Source organism: Pararge aegeria, chromosome 24, assembly GCF_905163445.1.
Source record: "Pararge aegeria chromosome 24, ilParAegt1.1, whole genome shotgun sequence".
NCBI lineage: Eukaryota > Metazoa > Arthropoda > Insecta > Lepidoptera > Nymphalidae > Pararge > Pararge aegeria.
This window is the reverse complement of record NC_053203.1, coordinates 10,154,881-10,174,256: the sequence shown is the minus strand read 5'-3', so window position 1 is coordinate 10,174,256 and position 19,376 is coordinate 10,154,881. Positions and strand designations below refer to the sequence as shown.

At 32.8% G+C, this 19,376-nt stretch overlaps 1 protein-coding gene and 1 long non-coding RNA gene across 5 annotated transcripts in view; one reads left to right on the top strand and one right to left on the bottom strand.

Annotated features, from left to right (window-relative positions):
- LOC120634556 (trehalase-like) overlaps window positions 1–18,560 on the top strand; it is a 60,626-nt gene extending 42,066 nt beyond the window's left edge. For 2 of the 4 annotated variants that reach the window (XM_039905252.1, XM_039905253.1), the window contains 2 exons: window positions 2,951–3,071; window positions 17,571–18,560. In XM_039905252.1, the coding sequence (XP_039761186.1) occupies window positions 2,951–3,071; window positions 17,571–17,706 (257 nt within the window). In that variant the 3' untranslated portion in view covers window positions 17,707–18,560. Of the gene's footprint in view, window positions 1–2,935; window positions 3,077–4,478; window positions 4,749–17,570 lie in introns of those variants that run through there. The other 2 variants (XM_039905250.1, XM_039905254.1) reach the window with 2 other exon arrangements.
- On the bottom strand, window positions 13,198–13,904 carry LOC120634557. The gene is made up of 2 exons (XR_005659251.1): window positions 13,869–13,904; window positions 13,198–13,383 (listed from the first exon to the last, which is right to left on the bottom strand). It is a non-coding gene; the product is annotated as an uncharacterized LOC120634557 (long non-coding RNA).
- Window positions 18,561–19,376: the final 816 nt, after the last annotated feature.

The window sequence follows — 19,376 nt, the reverse complement described above, 5'->3', positions numbered from 1 at the left end:
CCCGGACGAGCTATGTCACAATATAAGCTTATAGAAAAGTCCTATTATAGTGTAAAGGACTACGTAATCGATAAAAAAGCTTGGGTATGAATTATATCTCTAGCCAGGTTGCTCTTCAAATAATTTTAAATGATAATGTGATAGCAAAAAAAACACCTGGCGAAGTTTTTTGTTTGCTTCTTCTTAGACGATGACGCGTTTGGAACCATCGTAGCTTTAGTTTTAAGTTTACGAATATGGTTATCGCCATCATCTCACTACCGTGTAGTTCTCATGTAATGTACGCATCAAGAGTGACACCTATGGGCTATTACTTGAATAAAAATATTTTAAACTTTGACTTTGCTGTAACACTATTATCACTAGATGGCGCTCCTTCGATACCATAAAAATCTTAGTTAGCTTTTTCAGGATCGAAAATCTTAGACTTGGCAGTTTGTCCGATATCTACTACAGCGGTGAGCGCTGTAGTTTATGTGGGAGATCCCTGGTTCGAATCATTGGAATTATCTTTAATATGGTTTAAATAGAGTCAAGTCAGTCGGTTGGCTCGTTACCGCCCGACAAAGACGTGCCGCTAACTGATTAAGCGTTCCGGTACGCTTTAAAGTTGTATGGGTTAATATAACTGCCATATCCCTAACAGGTTAGCCCGATACCATCTGAGACTGCATCATATTCTAGCATATTCTTCTGCAAGGGCTCACTACGTGTGCAAAAAAAAAAAATCATCGACATTTCTGCATCCAGCGTGTTCATCCAAGTTTGATATTATCTTCGTATAGGATATCTAGTTATAACACTGGGAAACAGTACTATCACTAGATGGCGCTTTTCGATTTCATATAAATCCTAGTTCACTTTTACGCTATCGAATAAGTAAACGTAGGTAGAAATCTTGAAATAATAATTGGCACTCGGATCAAAATTGATAACCTAATAGTAACTATTATGGGCAGCAGTTATTTCCTTTCTTCCATATTGTATAATAGTTTACCGCCAGTTCTCTTTGATGGTACGGCTATTCCGATTAGTACTTCGGTCAGGAATCTTGGACTCATTATAGATACTATGTCTTGGGTACCACACGTTTCTCAAATGAGTCGCAAAATTTTTGGTGCTGTTCGGTGCTTGGGGCGGTGGAAAAGCTTTTTACCTATTTTTACCAAGCTTTGAGATGTTTTAATAAATTATTATACAATGAGACTTCATTGGGTGATTAAAATATTTGCATATTTATTTTTGTGTTTCTATTTTCTTCTATTTCTAAGACAGGTCATTTTTTTTTTATGTTTATAGCATTGCATGAACCGGTGGGCACTCTAATACGGGCTAAATGTGTAGTCTGTAATTTATTGGTTATACTCACTCTACAATCTATGCTGCACGTAGATAATCTATGTTTAAATTTATTTTTTAACGGTTAAATATATTTATTACTAAGGTTTAATGTAGATGGATATATATTCCATAACCTTTATGTTATATATTAACTGGATAATATTCTGGCATGTTAAAATTAATATTTTAATAAAGTTTAATTAAGTGAAACAGATAATAAATCAGTTATATGTGTCATGCTGCTAGCATAGGCAGGCGATATTTTATCATAAACAATTAAAAAATATACGACAGTCACACATCGCCATCTAGTCCCAAAGTAAGCGTAGCTTGTGAAATGGTTACTAGGATGACTGATGGACAAGTATCTGAATATAACTAACAGAGTGACATAGTCACATTATGTGACTAAGCTCTTTAAATAAAGAGAAAATAAAAAAAGATGACTGATGAATATTTTTATGAGTAATACACATAAATACTTTTAATATACAGATAAACCCCAGACACTGGAACACATTCATGTTCAACACAAATTTTACCGATTTTATTTAATTTCATCCCCCAATTAAATATATCATACAGGGGATGAAATTTACTCATTCACCTATGAAATTATGCAACAGCATGGGAAGGAGACAATTATATCCCCGAGGATCGATATCCAGCATCTATCAGCTATATATCAGCTTTATCAACTCTCAGAGCACTGGCACAGAAGTGAAAATAATATTCAAATAATATATGTGTACTTATAAATAAACAGGGGTAAACTTCTCCTATCCCATGTTCCAGTGATTTACAGTCGTGGGCACGTTAATTATATCCCTTGTCTGGGAAAATAATCGGGGGATATAATTTTTATCTCCTGCCCGTGCTATCCCCGCAGGGGTAAAGAGAAACCTGTTAAAACCTGAAACCTGTTGAGAAATGTTAAAGGGGGGGTCCCTTTAACATTTAAAGTATATTATTTTCACCAGATTACATTGCAATGGCTAACTTATAGTGTTATAGAAAATTAAACAGTTAGTGGGAGCTGTGGGAGGGCATAGACATTATAAAGATAGGTAGATACACTTTATTGCACTTTAATACATTCAAACCAACACAAATACAGCGAAATACTTTAATATACATATATTATATACATAATACTCAATAATCCTTTTCCAGCGGAGAAAATGTCTTCTGCCCATGTTAGCTGTGATACTTTTCTATTTTCTATTTTAATAAACCAATAAATGCGTCGTATCAAATTCCAAAACGAATGAAAACCGCTGAATTACATAAGTTCGCAAATTCGCAAATCATATTCTTTATGCTGCTGGAATAATAAATATTATTTTCTATATAAAGAAATTTTATATTATATTAACTAGAGTTCCAATATCAGTGATACTAAGTACTAACATATTAAATCAATAACTTTATTTTTAAATTTATTTTACGGCAATGGATTCAGGTCATTTAAGGCCTTTCTATGAATATTACAATTTAGCTCAAATATAATAACTTATATCAGTTCAAAGTCATATAGTATGCCCCGTATAGAGGTGCCCACCGAGTCAATGTTGACCGGTGTGCATTTTGACAGAAACGTTGTACGCAGCGGACGCGTTCGGAGACGCGCCCGGCCAATCAGGAGCGGTGTACGGCGCACACGTCGGCGCCGGTGGAATATTTACGGCACTTCTGGTCGTTATGGCATCTGTGGCCGCCGGTGCTTTGGGGTGAGGTGAGTAAAAGGACCAGTTTTGTACTTAAGCTCTTCATCATCACTTCAATCAATTGAAGCCCACTGCTGGACATAGGTCTTTCGTAAGGAGTTCCAAAATCCACGGTTCTGGGCCGCTTGTTTCCAGCGGCTCCCAGCGACTCGCTTGATGTCGTCTGTCCACCTCGTTGGGGGCCGACCAACACTGCGTTTACCTGTGCGGGGGTTGCCATTCCAATACCTTGGAACCCCAACGTCCATTGGTTCTCCGAGTTATGTGCCCCGCCCATTTCCACTTCAGCTTTGCAACTCGCTGAGCTATGTCGGTAACTCTGGTTCTTCTACGGATCTCCTCATTTCTGATTTGATCACGTAGAGATACTCCCAACATTGCTCTTTCCATCGCCCGCTGAGTAATTCTGAGCCTAAAGCTCTTAGACAAATAAAAAATATCAAAATTATTATCAAAATTAAGCTTAATTTGCTATACTCCGCGAAAAGCAGGCGAATCTGTATCGTGTAATTTATAATTTCTTCAATCCTTATACTCCACACCAAACAGATCTTCGGCAATATACCTTCTACGCACGTTTCGCTCCGAAACCGGAGCATCCTCAGGAGATGTTGACTTTACAATGAATAATTGTTAAGACTTAACAATTATATTATAAATTACACCACACAGATTCTCCTGCTTTTCGCGGAGTATAGCAAATTAAGCTTAATTTTGATAATATATCATGGATTTCCGCAAAGTAACGCAGGCGTTACTTTGCGGTTAAAAAAATTATTATTAAATTCTATCCAATATTCAAATAACAAATGTTATATAGTGCGGCCGGACCTAAGTCCCGCTCTGGAATTGAACTCAGGACGTAGTTATGATCCGATCGTGTTAGCTATCAGACTATTAAGCATAGCATCATCATTTTAAACCTATTATGGGCTCACTACAGGGCGTGCTCTCAGAATGAGAAGTGTTTAGACCGGTTTATTGGTAGACTTTACTCGCCATTGAGTACATTATGTAGAACTCTCAAGGTTTCCTCACGATGTTTTCCTTCAACGTTGAAGCAATAGATATTTTAATTGTTTAAAAATCACATAGCTTAGATATGTAAAAGTTAGAGGTGCGTGCTGGGATTCGAACTCGGAGTTCCTACGTACTGGGCTACCACCGCTTAAAAATACGCACCTAAATCTGAAGAGTCGGGCCGGAGGTCGAAACTCGGTCTCACCTAAAGGCAGGCAGAGGTCTTACCCAAATACCCACTATGCTATCACCGCTTTATTTCGGTTTAAAGATATTTAATTCTCAAAAAAAACATACTGTTCACTTAAAAGAGATAATAGGTTTACAATTAATTAATTTTACAAATTATTTAGCATAGCATATAAATAATATTTATTTCTTTGGTTGCAGATTATTTTTGGTGTTACATATCCACATACGAGGCGTTTTAAAAGTAAGATCTTTCCATTATTTTCTAGTTGTAACTTTAGGGGAAATGCTATCTCACTATATCGAATAGTGTGCGGGTATTACTTAGATACCATACTATTCAGTGTGCGCATTCCTATTATTATTGAATAAAGTATTACAAGGTAAAATAATATAATTAGTATAGTTTTCTTCATAAATCTTTAACTAAACTAAATTTACAGACAGACAATACATAATACCTGTAATTGGTTTTCCAATAAAAATAAACTGTTGGTTTTCCAATGAAAATAAAATAAATAAGTTTAAAAATATAATTTCTATAAAAACTATTAATTAAAATAATTAATTGGTACACAAAAATAACCTAAAATAAACTATGTAAAACAAAATAAAATCTAAAACGTCTTCGAAACCACCGCAGCGAGGCAAAGTTCCTAAGATGCTGCCAAATGAACAAAAAAAAAAGTTTAAAATGGATACTTTTAGTTAGAATTTTGAAGACAGTATGGTTTAGTTTAGTTAAAGTATATTTCATGTCTTTTAATCGCATGAATTGTTTTGTCTTTTACGATAGAAATGTATTTTATTCATAACTAGTTTTCGTAATTACTTAAAACTCTTAGTAGTTAGAATATTATAATTTAATCTTCCATTCCTATCTAGCCTTCTATGTATAAAAGTATTATTAGGCTTAAGTATTTTATTTAAAATTATTTCACCGAAGTATTAATGCTGATTTTTCAATTCCCAAAAAATTGACACTTATTACTTTATAATTCGACAGAATTCCTTTTTCGAATAAACTATTAGTTAAAAAAAATGTAATTTAATATTTAATAAATGTTTGGCGATTGAAAAATTGGAAGCGTTGGAATTATACAATTAATTTATTAATAATTAGGTTTATTATTTCCTACTTACTATTTATGTATGTTAATATTAATAAATAAAACGAAAGGTTGTGAACAAAAAAAATATTAACTCAATATTCATTTTAATATTCTATACTAACTAGATTTAAGTTTGGTCTTAAATTATATGAATGGAAAAAAAATAAACGGTAAGTGATTATGAGTGTTATTGAAGTTATACTTCGTTAGCTGCGTTAGGAAAAAATCAAATGCGGGTGAAATTATATGATGAAATGAAATGCGGGCGAACATGGTTACAAGATTTTAACAAGAAGGTAGTGGCGAAACCGAGTGAGAGGTTAATACATCGTCCGCCAGCTCACGTTTTACGATGCGCCCGCGCACCGTCACAAAAAACCGGCAACCTGAAGTTAGCTATAAGATTTAAAAAAAATTAATTATTCCGGTGATTTAATTGATTCTATTGTACAGAAAATCACAAATTTTTATGTTCAGTGAAACTTGGTGGTCCGATAATGAGATATCTAGATAATGTGTTATAATAAAACTTTAAATGTATTAAATACCTTTTTTCTATTGTTAGTGTTGTTTTCTCTACAAACGTAGAATAATAAATTTTGAAAAGATTTTTATCTTGTTCCGCCAAAGAAGTATAACTTCTAACGCGTGTACATAAGTACACATATGTATTTTTATTCCTCTTCCATAGATAATGACGCCACTAAATTATATAATCATTATCATTATGCCAAACAAAAAAAAAAATGAGTCCAAACGTCCACTGCTGGACCTCGCACTTCCAAAACCAAAGCGCTCGCTGCTGCGCCAGGGAGGTCTTAAAAAATTAAGATAGATGTGAACAAACGTCACAATCAACGTCATAAATGTGCATCAATTATCCTCGGGATAAATCCGGAACACACAATCTCCGGGATCGTCTACTGAACATCCGGGTATATTTTTAACCCGTGTAACCTTGCCTAGTCTATAATAACTGTTAGTGCATGTGCAATGTATCTTGCCTACAATCACTATTAAGTGTATGCTCGCCAGTAGTTTTTTGTTAAGCGCGTGCATGGGAATAAAGCGTGCTATTTCGAATCGGAAACATTCGACAGCTTTAAGCGATTTTTAATCAACTTCAGGCTAGCCATGCGTATGTGTTAATCTTCTTTTTGGCCGCTAGGATTATATATATAATTATATAGTAACAATTGCGGCATTAAGATAAATTACAACCATTCCGTCAAACTTTAGAACAGTTTGTTGACGGGATCTCTCTTATATAATGTAGTAATTTATATGATTTATTAATAAATTATTAGATACTAAAACTATCTATTCAGACTTATAAGTAGGTAGATATTACATAGAAACGAGTGTAGAATTGTTAAAATAAACTCCATTTCTTTAACCCGTCTTATAATGTAAACAATATTTTCATTACTTTTATTGGAAAGTAGTTTTTCAAAAAAGAATCGTAACGAATGTGTTGGAATAAATAAGCTTGATATTTTAAAAACACAACAACATTTAATGCTCAAAAGTAGAGAAAGAAAGAGGTTAAAACATTACTTTCCTTTCTTTTGCCATGAAATGTCGTGTTACGTGGCTTGTTAATTTCAAGAGAAATGTAATTTTATTATGTAGTTTAATTACGGTTGCATATCGTATTATACATCGATATGAAGCTAGGTTTGGGATCTAAAAAAAGAAATATATGAGTGATTACGGTTTTATGGATAAATGCGGAGGTAGCGCAGCCTTAAAGCATGGTGTTCAGGAGCTACCGCGGAAGTAGATTGCTTAGTTTCTACATTCGCTTAGCTTGTAAAGGTCTTGTTTGTCTTACAAACAGTCAAGACAGACATATTACACTCGTGGCTGTGGATTTTGGTATCTTACAAATTATCATATTATGAGCTTAAAAGATATGTAGCTTTTTCTACCCTTCTTTTATATCCGTAACCAAATACGGAGTTAAAGTAAATATATAAATGCAAGTAAACGTTTCAGCTTTATGAAATTATGGAATGCCTATATAATACTACGGCTACTACCGCAGTATAAAGAATATATACAGATACTGGATAGAAGCAGGCGTTACTTTGCGGAAATCCATGATATATTATAAAAAATAAGCTTAATTTTCTATACTCCATTATTAACAATTATTCATTGTAAAGTCAACGTCTCCTGAGGATATGCTCCGGTTTCGGATTGAAACGTGCGTAGAGGGTTCATTGCTGAAGATCTGTTTGGTGTGGAGTATAAGGAATTATAAATTAGATACACCATACAGATTCTCCTGTTTTTCGCGGAGTATAGCAAATGAAGTTTAATTTTTATAAGATACAGATACGCCTTTGACCTGTTGGTAAATGCTGACATCGTTTAGACAGCGTCGCGAAACGTATAGGACCGTAACTTCTGAGGGCGGAAAGGGTCATATTCTCACCCCGCACTTATCGCACGATTGCTATGTCTGGACGGCTTCGTTGAACCATTGTATGATTATCCTTACTTGTGCTATAAAGCCAATTTGGACTACAAAAAATTTCAATTTGATCTTCTTTATAACATTTAAGAAAACCTATACAGTACTACCACAGTTCAAAAACACATAATAATTAAAAACAAAACAAAACTCGCTTGGTATAAAAAAAAAACTAATTTCTACCTTGTAGTTCTTTAATTGAGTTTATTTATGAAAGCGTATTTTTTTAGTTTTTCTTAAACTATTATATAGAACAAAATTAATCCGTAACTCATTCACCATCAAATTAGTGAAATCGGCTAAAGATAATGGTTGTAAATTAAAATGAACATAATCCTCTGCCTTATCGACTATAGACGAAAATTATATAAATTAACAAAAATCTTATTTTGCAAATAATAAAATGAAATTATCCTATCACATTAGTGTATTTTCATCGGTCCTCGATGCATCTAGAAAGTTTGAACGAAATCAGACAGTTTAGTCAAAGTCAAGTCCAAAAGAGTGTTACAAACATACAAACAGACATACAGATAAAGCTCATAAAAAGCGTGGAAAAATAGATACGTCTACTGCTAAGAGGTTAAACAAAATGAATGAATATATTGCACACCACAATAAAGCGTTAATATTAGTAATCGGCTAAAGATAATGGTAAGGAAATTGAAATTAACATAACTTCTACCTTACCGACTATAGATGAAAATTATATAAATTAACAAAAATATTATTTTGCTATTTGCAATAAAATGTAAAATGAAATGAAATATTGTCATCGGTCCTCGATATCTCGGTCTGATATCGTTCAAACAAAGTTTGATCAGACCGTTTGAAGAGGGTCAAAATCAAGTCCAAAGGAGTCTGTTACAAACATACAAACAAACATATTGATAAAGCGAATAAAAAGCGTGTAAAAATAGATACGTCTACAGCTGAGGGCAGTAAGGGTCATTTTCTCGCCCTTATCGTACTTAACGTTCGAAATTGCTGTCTAAAATGCTTCGTTGGATCTCTGACTATCGCTACTTTGTCGTTCTACGGTACAAACGTTCACTTGTCCTCGCTTATCAATTCTATTTTTACTCTGAAAGATTTCCGTGACTTTTGTTTTGTTAAAAATATGATCTTGAATAACTTTAGTTTTGCGATCATTTAAATCATCTGTAGAGAAGTGGTCTAATCCAAAAATTTCCAAAAACTTTTATAATACGCAAAACTACATAATAAAATACTTAGATAATTTGATTATTTATTAAATTATTTCGGTAATACTAAAGTGCTTTAACTTAAAATATTTTGAAATATAAGGTAATTTTAACTTTTGAAGGTTTACATTTTTTAAACAGATAACACTTTTTATTGAACCTGTTATATTTACTTACTGACAGTCGCTTACTTAACTTAGCCTTGGGTATAGTTAATTATCTATTACAAACCAATGTTGAGTTATATAGCCAGTGATAATTGAATATATGCCCTGTTATTATTATTATTATACATAACATGCCGCATTGTATTGCATTGTGCATCCTGTAATGACAAAAATGTAAGATTGGGAATAAATAAATAAATTATTTTTCTCTGGTGGCTTCGCGCGTGTCCAGCATACCGACAGATACCACCCATTTAGGGTTCCGGTACAATGTACGTGGAAACCACACAACCACGCGACTATTGTTTTGTTAAAAATATGATCTTGAATAACTGTAGTCTGTATGTATGCTGTAATTTATATCATCAGCAGAAAAATGGTATAAAATTATTCTAACACTTCATAAAAAAAAGACTCAGCTTTTTTATAGTTGACATGAAATTATTTCGTTAATACTAATGTAGTCTAACCGACATTAAATAAAATGAAATCGCTTGTATATTATTTTTTAAATCCATTCCATCACAAGCGGACGCAGTTGACAAGGTCGTTATTATCGCACATCTGCATTGTCACATTTAATCACCAACTCAAACACAGATTCAAAGATAGCGGCCATTGTAAAATTATATTGTTTGCAGTTTGAATATGGTACAATGTTTGGGCGAGTAACTTTTCAAAAGTTATTCAATCTGTTTATTATCAAAAAGAAACGGATACATTGAACATAATAAAAAATAAAAAAAAATTACAACCTCCCAGGCGCGGCTGTTTCGATCCCCTGGTCTGGTCTGGTCTGGTGAGATTTTTAGCCGTGGCTGGTCACCACCTTACTGGCAAAATCGTGCCGCTAAGCTATTAAGTAAGTAAAATGACGCGTAGACACCGATTAGGAATTTGGATTCACTATAACCATATCCCAGACATAAACTTCATTATCACTCAATAGCAGGTGAGATTGCAATCAAGGGTTGGAAAAAAGCAACTGATGAGTTTTTTGTCGTTTCTTCTCGATAGAATCTGCCTTCCAAACCGGTGGCAGAGTCACTAGAGACGAACTTGACTGGAATTATAAAGACAACTGGTCACGATCCCGCGTCCGCTTATGGATTAGGCCTTAGAAACGAGCACAGCATTGCAATAATTATAATTTACATTGCTTAATTTCAAATTACCTTCGCGATAACATGATGTATTTACATTTCAATATGTACCACCCGTAATAAAAATACTTGGCAATAAGTGACTTGTTAGACATGGTGATTTCCATTCTCCTAACAGTAGGTATATTTTAAAATCTTTAATTATATTAACATATCCTGATGTTTATTACTCAATAACACCAGAACGGCTGAAATGATCTGGATGTAATTTAGGACAGTTAGCTTATAGTCTGGAATAGCACATATGTAAAGCTGTTTTTTTCCTGTAAAAATGTAATATTCTAGTGGGATAGATTTCTTTATGTTAACAACAGAGCAAGAGATCGACATGATATTTTGCATAGTGGTAGTTTACGTGTCAGGGTAAAACATAAGCCTAGATACCAAAATTTAAAACAAAGTTAGAAAATAGTTAGAATATATAATCAACATTACTTCCTTATAACCTTCATCAACTCTGAATTAAATCCGTACAGCAGTGTCTGAGATTTACGCTAGAATAGACAATATTAAATACGTATTGGCCTGCGGTATCTTCTCAGACTCTCAGCTTGTTTGCGGAAATCTACCTAAACCAATACATAAATAAAATGGTCTCATTTTTTCTTTTAAAATATAACCACGACAGATTTCTAATCTGACACAAAATATTTATTTATTTATTGTATTATTTATACTCTTTATTTGCACACAAATAAAAATACAAAAAAAGAATAAAAGAAAACACAGACTGAAGAAGTATACAAAAGGCGGCCTTATCGCTTTGTAGCGATCTCTTCCAGGCAACCTTAGGATAAGGAAAACAAAAGGATAACATACTGCAGGTACTATATGTATTCTGATCTGCCATCACCATACTACACCACCAAGATAATATAAAGAACGACTAAGTTCCAAAAGTCAGTCACGCACATAAAAAAAAAAATATTTAAAGAAACTATTTTAAAATACACCTATTGGTTATGTTCTCAAACCATAATCACGACATTGCTTAAACCATTTTCAAATTGAAAACTTTAAAATGCATTGGTTTCAAGATGCCAACTTTATGAACACTTTTGAGCAGACTCTACGACGAAGAAGTAAGACAGAATAAGCACCATAACTCAACTTTGCTTAAATCGTACTTATACCGTTTTCCAGTAGAAGCACGTGTAGTGTTTAAATTAAATAGACGAGCAATTGTTCACTTTGACGTCAATCAGTGGCTCGTATTCTCCCATTATTACAGCCTCGCTGTATCGTCAGCCATTGTTAGAGGTAATTGCGCTGCGCTGCATTTCCGGGCGACCTCCGAGCCTTAATCCACACTCTCATAGCAGCCGCTTAGAAGCATAACAAAAAGAACGACGCTCTAGACCACGCGACTGAAGGAAAACTTCTTTAGCGCCATCTATATATGTATGTTTATTACGGTGGTGCAAAAAACCGACTATTTTTTTTTTAAATGTTAAAAAATTCTGAGCGACCTTTTAAAAATTTTTTTTTGAGCTGTCCTTTGGAAACAGCTCATAAAACATCGAAGACCGATATTCACGTGAGACCAAAAAAAAAAAAAAGTCGGTTTTTTTTGCGCCACCCTAATGTTTATACCTGTATACTAAATAAGAATATACAAAGTGTAACGGAATTACGAAAAACTGTTGAAGGGTGCATAAGTATATTTCATAAGGAATCACCCTGTAACAATATTAAATCAAAAGAAGCATATTTATTTTTTCATCCCAAATAATTCAAAACATTCCGTTTAGTGACATCCCTATTGAAGATAGAAGACTAACACATGCATAGTACTTACTAGTAGTCACTTGATTTTACTTTTGCATGTGAAGTTAGGGCTGTATCTGATTTCTTTCAGTAAAACTATGGCAGTGTTTTACTCTAAAACTATTAGCGTTTCAGTTTCGCCCCTGAAGTATTATTTCTGTTTTCATTTACACGTTGTTTACTACGATAATACACACATCGCCATCTAGCCCCAAAGTAGGCTTGTGTTATAGGTATCAAGATATCTGATGAATATTTTTATGAATTATAAACATAAATACTTCAAATAATATACATTAAATTTGTACACAAGACATGCACGAATGTCGCGGGAGCAAACTTCAACATCTGTATTCTGTACATACCCAGACACTGAAAAACATTCATGTTCATCACACAAACCTTTTCCAGTTGTGGGAATCGAACCCACAGCCTTGGACTCGAAAAGCAGGTCCGTTGCCCACTGCGCTGTATGTAGTTCTTATTATTCCTCTACAAGGTATCCCTCGACTGCAATCACACCTGATAAGTGATGATGCAGTCTAGGATGATAACGGGCTAACCTGTTATGGATGTGGCAGTAAAATTAAACCGATTCCCCTAATCGATTTTTACGCGACATCGTACACGAACGCTAAATCGCTTAGCGGCACGTCTTCGTCGGTAGGGTGGTAACTAGCCACGGCCGAAGCCTCCCACATGACAAATAAAACATCAGACTTATAAAATGTACATACGTATTCATATACATATTTGCTCTCTCTTGCACCTACAGTGTGATACAGACGATAGGCCTGCACTGTGTCTTAGATATACGAAACGTAACTAGCAATGAGAGAAAGAGAGAAACAAAATGTGTGCTTGCACTACTCTCTTGCCCCTTCAGTAATAAACGAAACGTAACTCTCTCTCTTTCTATCTTTAATAACTTTTATCTCGTGTGATGGTGATAATGACAATGTATAAACAAACGAAAAAAATATTCCGTCAACAGTAGTTATTTTATAGGTGTTTAAATAAAACTCGGAACTGTGCAAATATTTATTTGGAACTGTAACCTCTTTAGCAGGATTCGAGGTTGTTCGCGAAATCCTTGTTCGGATATTTGCTTATCTTTTTAATGCCATACCGATTATGGCAATATATTTTTCAACTTATTTTTATCTATAATAGTTCTTACTTAACTTCACGTTATATGCTTGTATCACAAGTCCTGAAACAAATAACCACATAAGTACCTCTTATATTTTAACTAAGCTAATTAAAAATATTGACTTAAATATTTACTTTAAACCAATATTATGAAGATAAAAATAAATAATTGCAAAATACTACTTCATTTTATAATATTTAAAAAAATAGATAAAGTACCAAATGTAAAACGAAATTATTTATAGTTTTCTATAATAATGACGCGGGACTCCAGATTCAAAAAATATTAATTATGGAATAATAATTATTTTTAAACCTAAAAATTTTAAAGATGAATATTAGATTATAATAACTATCGAATCATGTTGCTCAATACAGAATTATGGATGCGATTTTAATATTAATTATTTTTTATATATGTATTTATCTTGGTTTATACTGTTAAAAAATAAAATTAAAAGGTGTGTAAAGAGTTTTAAAAAACAATTTGGATAAAGAAGTTAACGTTACGAAGATAAAGCTAAAACAAATAACTGTCATACTAACCTTTAAACATCGATTAAGTTAAATTAAATATACATACTCCTTAGATGTCAATTTAATTTTTTCAATGCATTTGGTCGTCAATTTAATCCAAAAGTAAAAATAAATATTTATTTTTAAATACTTTTGTTATATTCTCACTGAATACGTGTGTCCTTATCGGTGGTCAGGAGATGACTGAAACCGACTAAAGATCAACGGAGTCTGTCCGAGCTGTTGCGTATGCGCAACTCGCTAATTTAATTATATCACCTGTAAACTGCACATACAGGATGATTCGCATAAAGAAATATATCAACTGAATTATTATCCTCGCTTATTATAATAAATGCAAAAGTGTGTTTGTTAGTCCTACTTTAACGCTCTCACTAAACAAATAAACTTATTTTTTGGCATAGAGTTAGTTGAAAGGACGCAGAGTAATATAGGCTTTATGCGTATAGGAAAAACGAACGGTTCCCACGGGTTTTGTGAAAAACCGTTATAAACGCGGACGTCGAACAAATCGGGCAAAAGCTAGTTACTAACATAACATAACTGGCGGTGTGATGATGTGAAACTTTGAAACTGTTTTTTTTTAAGTTATATGCATAAAATACGATATAGATTACGACAGGAATAAGATAAAGCGTACTGAAAAGATTCATAGCATGCATTACATATTTGTCAAAAAAAAAAAATGTTGATTGGTTGAATGATTTTTTACTTTTTTATTAAAAACAAAATCAAATAAAAAAAAGAAAAAGAATTTATTTGAAATTGCGACATCTCAACTACGTATATTACATATATTCCATTATACACCAACAATCAGGTTTACCCTCCGCCTATACATGTTTCACATAAAAAATTCACGGAAAAAAAAGCTCTTTTAATATTAACTCTATAGCTCTCTCAATCGCCCGCTGAGTGACACTGTGCCTGTTATCTTTATGTTTTCATTAATATGTAAAAATGCTGTAATTGTAGTGAGATAAAATAGTGTTTTAAAGTACAAAACGTGCGGGCTGAAGAATGTGTTTGATAAGAAACGGGTCATTATACGTCGTTTTGAGTTCTTTGGATATCGTGTATTAACATAACTATATGGAGATTTTCCTTTAACCCACTATAAGTTAGCCCTTGACTGCAATCTCACCTGATGGTAAGTGGTGATGCACTCTAAGATGGCAGCGAGTTAACAATAAGAGTAAAATCCGGCCAAGTGCGAGTCGGACTCGCGCACTAATGATTCCGTACTATTTATTATCTATAATAACGGCAGGAATCTGTGGTCATCCCTTAAATATTTATTTCTTTCTGTTTTTTTTTTGTATTTTACTTTTATCGTATATCTTTTATTGTGGAATCATAAACTGTATATAATAACTTATTTGCTAGAATTGTGGGCCTCTACAGTCTGGTTACAAAAACCTAAAAAAAAAGGCGCCTAACTAGGTTTCAACCGATTAAAAATAGGTTTTTACACACATAACTATTACCTACCTGATTGGCTATACTGAATAGTTATGCAAGTGTATACTGGAAAATGTTTGTGTGATGAACATGAATGTTGGCAGTGTCACGGCGTTTATATGTTATAAACAACCAAACACAGAAAAGTATGACAAGAAAAGGACATTGATATTATGAAAATGAAGCTTAATTTGCTATACTCCGCGAACAGCAGCAGAATCTGTATGGTGTAATTTATAATTACTTCAATCCGTATACTCCACACCAAACTGATCCTCGGCAATGTAGCCTCTTAAGTTACTTAACAATTATAATTCATTCATTGTAAAGTCAACATCTCCTGAGGATGCTCCGGTTTCGGAGCGAAACGTGCGTGGAGCAGGTATTAAGTTTTAAGTTTTGCTTTGTTATTTGATGATCTTGCTTTGTTATTTGATGAGCATGCTGTGTTCATTTTTAGAAGGTTTCAATCTCCTGTCTTTCTCTTTTATTTATGTTATTCTCATGATAACGTCATTGATTGTTACCAGTTTAATGATCCAATAAAAAAAAAAAAAAACTATAGCACAAGCAGTGGCGTGCATACATTCACCAAAGCACTGCCTATCCTAAAACTGATATATAACTCGTATAGGAGGAGAATTTTAGTCGTTTTATGCAATTTTCCTGCTGTATGCATACCCTGGTAAGAAACCCAGTGCAGGCCACTGGGAACAAGCTACGCTTACCGATGACGATGTGCGTATTGTCGTAGTATATTTCGTAGCATATACATATTAAGTTATACAGTTTAAGAGTTTAGATATACATGTGTAGAAGCATAAAATACGGTTCTTATAAACAAACATACATGTGCAGTTTATCGTGTTAACTTTATGATCCTACTCATAACTCCGATGTAATTAAAGTCTATATGTAGATATTATATTCTGATATTATCTAAGGAGATTTTCGTATCTTCGAACAGCGTCAGCCCCTTTAATATATCCGATCTACAGTAGGTCTAAATAATATCCAAAATAACGGAATTTTAATACACAAGTATTCAAAAATGAATGTATTAAATTCTGCATTCAGAAATTTGTTTGTGTGATGAGCATGAATGTTTTTCAGTGTTTGGGTGTTTATATGTATATATGTAAATTATTCATAAAATATTCATCAGTCATCTTACTACCCATAACACAAGCTACGCTTACTTGGGGCTAGAAGGCGATGTGTTTATTGTTGTTATTATTCATTATTATTATCGAAAACGATCGTTTTTGTTTAATTCCACTAAAAGTTAGCTCTTGACTACAATCTCACCTGGTGGTTAGTGATGATGCAGTCTAAGATGGTATTGGGCTAACCTGTTAGGGAGTCTACCCGTAATCGGTTCCTAAGCGACATCGCACCGGAACACTAAATCGCTTAGCGGCACGACTTTGTCGGTAGGGTGGTAACTAGCCTCGGCCAAAGCCTCCCACCAGACAACAATTACTTACGTTAATTTTAAAGGATTACCTTGTAATACTTAATTCATAAGGTCATGCGCACATTGACTGGGTAGGTTAACAGTTTATGGCAGCGATTGGAAACAGTTTATGATAATCTATAGTTCAGTGCATCTGTCTCTCTCAATTATCTGTTTTCACTATTTGTTCCATCATAAGTTATTTGAACAAGCGTTTATTTTTCTATCTTGTTACGTTATTTATAATATTTTTTTCTTTGTAATTAGTGCATTAAATATAGCTAGATAGATTTATTCTATACTAGCTAAAAATGAATCCTAGCTAGATCGATTTATCTCCCCCGAAACCCCCTGTATACTAAATTTCATGAAAATCGTTGGAGCCGATTCCGAGATTCCAATTATATATATATACATATATCCCCTCGTACATACAGAGATATATATATATATGTACGAGTATATATATATACAATTTTTGATTGATGTTATTTTTGCATAACTTAAGACGCTTTTCGTGACATAGATTACATCTTATGAAATCAAAACTGACAGTTCTTGTAAGCAGATGTAGATTAGTAACTTTTAGTTTTTTTTTTGTTATTGAATCCAGTATTAGTATAAAAAGTAATTATAAAACATTCCATATTTATTTAATATTTTAGTATAATTTTAGTATAAGTTTACGTTACGGCCTCGTTTTGCGACTAAAAATAAATTAACGGTATTTAATTTTGGATACACTAGTGGGGTTTAAATACAATTCGTTACCTAATATTTGTTTTAAATTGCAGGCTCATGGTCTACTGGAGGCGTCGGGACTATGCACCGCTCGTCGGTGGTGAAGATCTGAAGATTCTAAGTTCAGCTCGGAGGCCGTATACAGAACTCAAGAGCCTCAACGGGGTATCGAATGCACGGCAACGCTGAAAAAAAAACTACCTCGTAACCCTACCATTGCTACTGAAGTCATAAACGAACCGAGAGTGACTTTTATTGAGACATACTCGTACATAGCAAAGTTATAATTTAACTTATACGCAAATAATATATTTGTATGCCAAATATAGATTTTAATTTGGGTGATTAAATGAATATGACGACTAACTTATTATAATAGAAGAGCAATATTTTTTTGTATACAAAAATAATGGCTGCAAGATTATTTAGACGAAAAATTACGTGGTTTTTTAAATGTTGACGTTTCTTTGAAACTAAAATCGTATATCTACTTGTACTTTAAAACAATTTTACCAAGTTCTATATTTTTTTTAACCTTTATCTATTATTATTTAGTGATTATCAAAGCCTTGAGCCAAGCATCGTATCGTATTTTTTTATTATAATATTTAATATAACACGTAATTGTAAAATAGAAATATTGCTCATGACGTTAAAAACGCTCATTAAACGTATACTAATTAACAGTTTCGAATACGACTTACTGTCGAGGTATAGACAATAAAAACCAAGACAGTAGGGACAATATAGTCAAGTATTGTCTAACGAAAAATTCGATGTAACTACGAATTAATCGATTTTTTAATCGATTCAGCTACATCCATATCGTTTTTTGAAAAACGATGTTTTACTTTTTAAATGGAGTTAGTGTTACATCAGTTCTCTAAAAGTGCTGTGAACTCGTATGTAAATAGATTTTAGGATATATGCTTGTATGTATAATTTATCGTCATTTCTTCTTATCTGTCTTGAAGTGTATAAAATCCTATTCTTTTTAGTGTAAAGTGTGTTTTAAAAACTAGAAAGAAAAAAATTTTTGTTTACAAAAAAATATATAGAAATAAACTTCTGTTTATTTCTAAAATTACTACTATTTTTACGTAAATATATATATTTTTTTAATTTGATTAATAAGTTTAAAAAAGTATATGTACATTTCAATACAATTAAGGAGAAACGTGTTAAAAATATTTTTTTAAATAAACTATTTTATAAATTGATCTGAAACATAATGGAAACCGTTTGAAGTCTCATGTTTTAGCAGTTATTTATTTTCTAAAATGATTATTTTAACTGAGTATGGACTAATAATATGATTAAAAACAACAAATTAACTCGATATCTTATGTGAATTAAGTAGTATTTCCCATTAGATTATATTAAAAATGTGAAACTTAAAGAAAATAGTGTCATAACTTGTGAAGTGTCAGTGCAGACAAAAAAAAACACTTTAAAAATTTAATAAATATTATAGATATTTCAATGAACGAACTTTCTAAATTATAGCAATTATGAACTTTTTAAAATGTAAGTTTATTTATGCAAGGTAACTGGCCTTAGGAATTTAGTAATTATCAAAATTATTAAGACTTAACATTTTAAACACAAGAGAAATAAAAACAAGAAATATTAAGCCTTAACATTATAAACACATGAAATAACAAATTAACTTGGTAAATTTAACTCCAATCTCCGCCGATATAAATATATTTTCAATAAAGGAGATTAGGTTACCTTCTTCTCCATATAACATATATATATTTCGATGATTATTTTTTATTTGGGTATAAAGGGAAATGTTAGTTCCGCAGGTTGATTTCGTATCTCGCGACGGGCTCGCGACAGGCGTAAATCTTGCG